This window comes from Gekko japonicus, unplaced genomic scaffold (genome assembly GCF_001447785.1).
Source record: "Gekko japonicus isolate JY-2015 unplaced genomic scaffold, Gekko_japonicus_V1.1 scaffold2970, whole genome shotgun sequence".
NCBI classification, from domain to species: domain Eukaryota; kingdom Metazoa; phylum Chordata; class Lepidosauria; order Squamata; family Gekkonidae; genus Gekko; species Gekko japonicus.
The window spans coordinates 194,568-195,957 of record NW_015172102.1 but is presented as its reverse complement, the minus strand read 5'-3'; the positions used below and the strand labels follow the sequence as shown (position 1 = coordinate 195,957).

Sequence of the window (1,390 nt, the reverse complement as noted above, 5' to 3'; positions counted from 1 at the left end):
GTCTGAAATGTAAGAACTAAAGTCAGTGTGTGTACTGATTTTACTTCAGAGCTATCTATATTGAGTTATCTCAGAATTTTTACCCCTGATTTCACCTGACCTTTCCCCTCTGTGTTGAATAAACTATTTTGTTAATTTGGAATACAAAAACTTCTTGAGTGCTAATTGAGGTGTATAAGCTTAAGAGGGCTCCCATTCCTTCCCTCAGGTTCCTGGGCTGAGCAAACAGCCAAAATATTATACTTTGACAGGGCCGGACATCCAGAGTTCTTCAGGAAAGAAGAAAACACATTACTAGGGCAGCTCAGTCGGACCGGGGAAGAAAACGAGGGAAAAATCTTGCCTCTGAGGGAGGGAAGTGGATGAGGGCATTATAGCAATTATAGCACCTCCCTGAATCAGTTTTCATATAAGTAGGCTGACGGACAAGTTAGCAAGTTTCTTACAGATTGAAAGTCCAACCAAACTTACATTTCTTTCTAAAAATATCTATGAAGTTTGAATAAAGCACCCATTGCCCTGTAACAGTGACATCCTAAGCAGAATTACATGAATTGATTTCAGTGGATGTGAAAGGGTGTAACTGCTTAAGATGACACTGTAATATTGCTTGCTTGCTTGCTTGCTTCCTCCCTCCCTCTCCCAGCATGATTTGATTCAATATTAGAGGACAGAAGTATTTTTCATAAATCATTTTTAATTTAACTAAATTTTTGCCTTGACTAATAGCTTTCTAATGAAGCATTTTAGTGATTTTAATTTTTGTTTTTGTTTTGTTTTGTTTTGTATTTTCAGTTTCCTCATAGTGCTGGTCTGCCTTATATTCAGTGTGCTATCCACGATTGATCAATACTCAACTCTGGCCACGGGAACATTATTTTGGATGGTATGGATACGGATATCTGCTTAACTAATATGTAACTTGCCTGTATGTGAGGTGGGTTGAGGTAATATGCTTTCCAATGTATTTGATGCTTAACAGCTGCAAGGAGGAGGAGTCCTTGACACATCTCACACAATTCGTTTCAGGCCATCTTGAAATTAAACATTGTACTTTTATGATTTTGAGGATGTGACCTTCTCCCATTGTGTTGATTCAAAAATACTTATCAGTTTGAAGGCAGGAGATTTAAACTGGACCTGTAAGGCCAAGTTTCAAGCCTGCTGGCTCTTATGCTTTACCTGAGCCCAGGGGTCATTTCCTGCAGGAGCGCACAGGAGCGGAGCTCCGGCAGTAAAGAGCCCAGGGGACGGGCACATGCAACAAGCCCCACCCCCTGCTCCCAGCAGCCCTCAGTCAGAGCAAGAAGCAGCCAGGTAACTTGTAGAGCCCTCCACGGCCCCCCGGTCCAAAACAGTCCAGTGGCACCTTTAAGACCAGGTTTTATTC

The 1,390-nt window shown here is 41.7% G+C and overlaps 1 protein-coding gene across 1 annotated transcript in view; it reads left to right on the top strand.

Moving 5' to 3' along the window:
• Positions 1 to 795: 795 nt before the first annotated feature.
• KCNQ1 (potassium channel, voltage gated KQT-like subfamily Q, member 1) overlaps positions 796 to 1,390 on the top strand; it is a gene marked incomplete at its 5' end in the record, with an annotated part of 104,803 nt that continues 104,208 nt past the window's right edge. The window contains one exon of the mRNA XM_015420949.1: positions 796 to 886. Within this exon, the coding sequence (XP_015276435.1) occupies positions 796 to 886 (91 nt within the window). The remainder of the gene's footprint in view (positions 887 to 1,390) is intronic.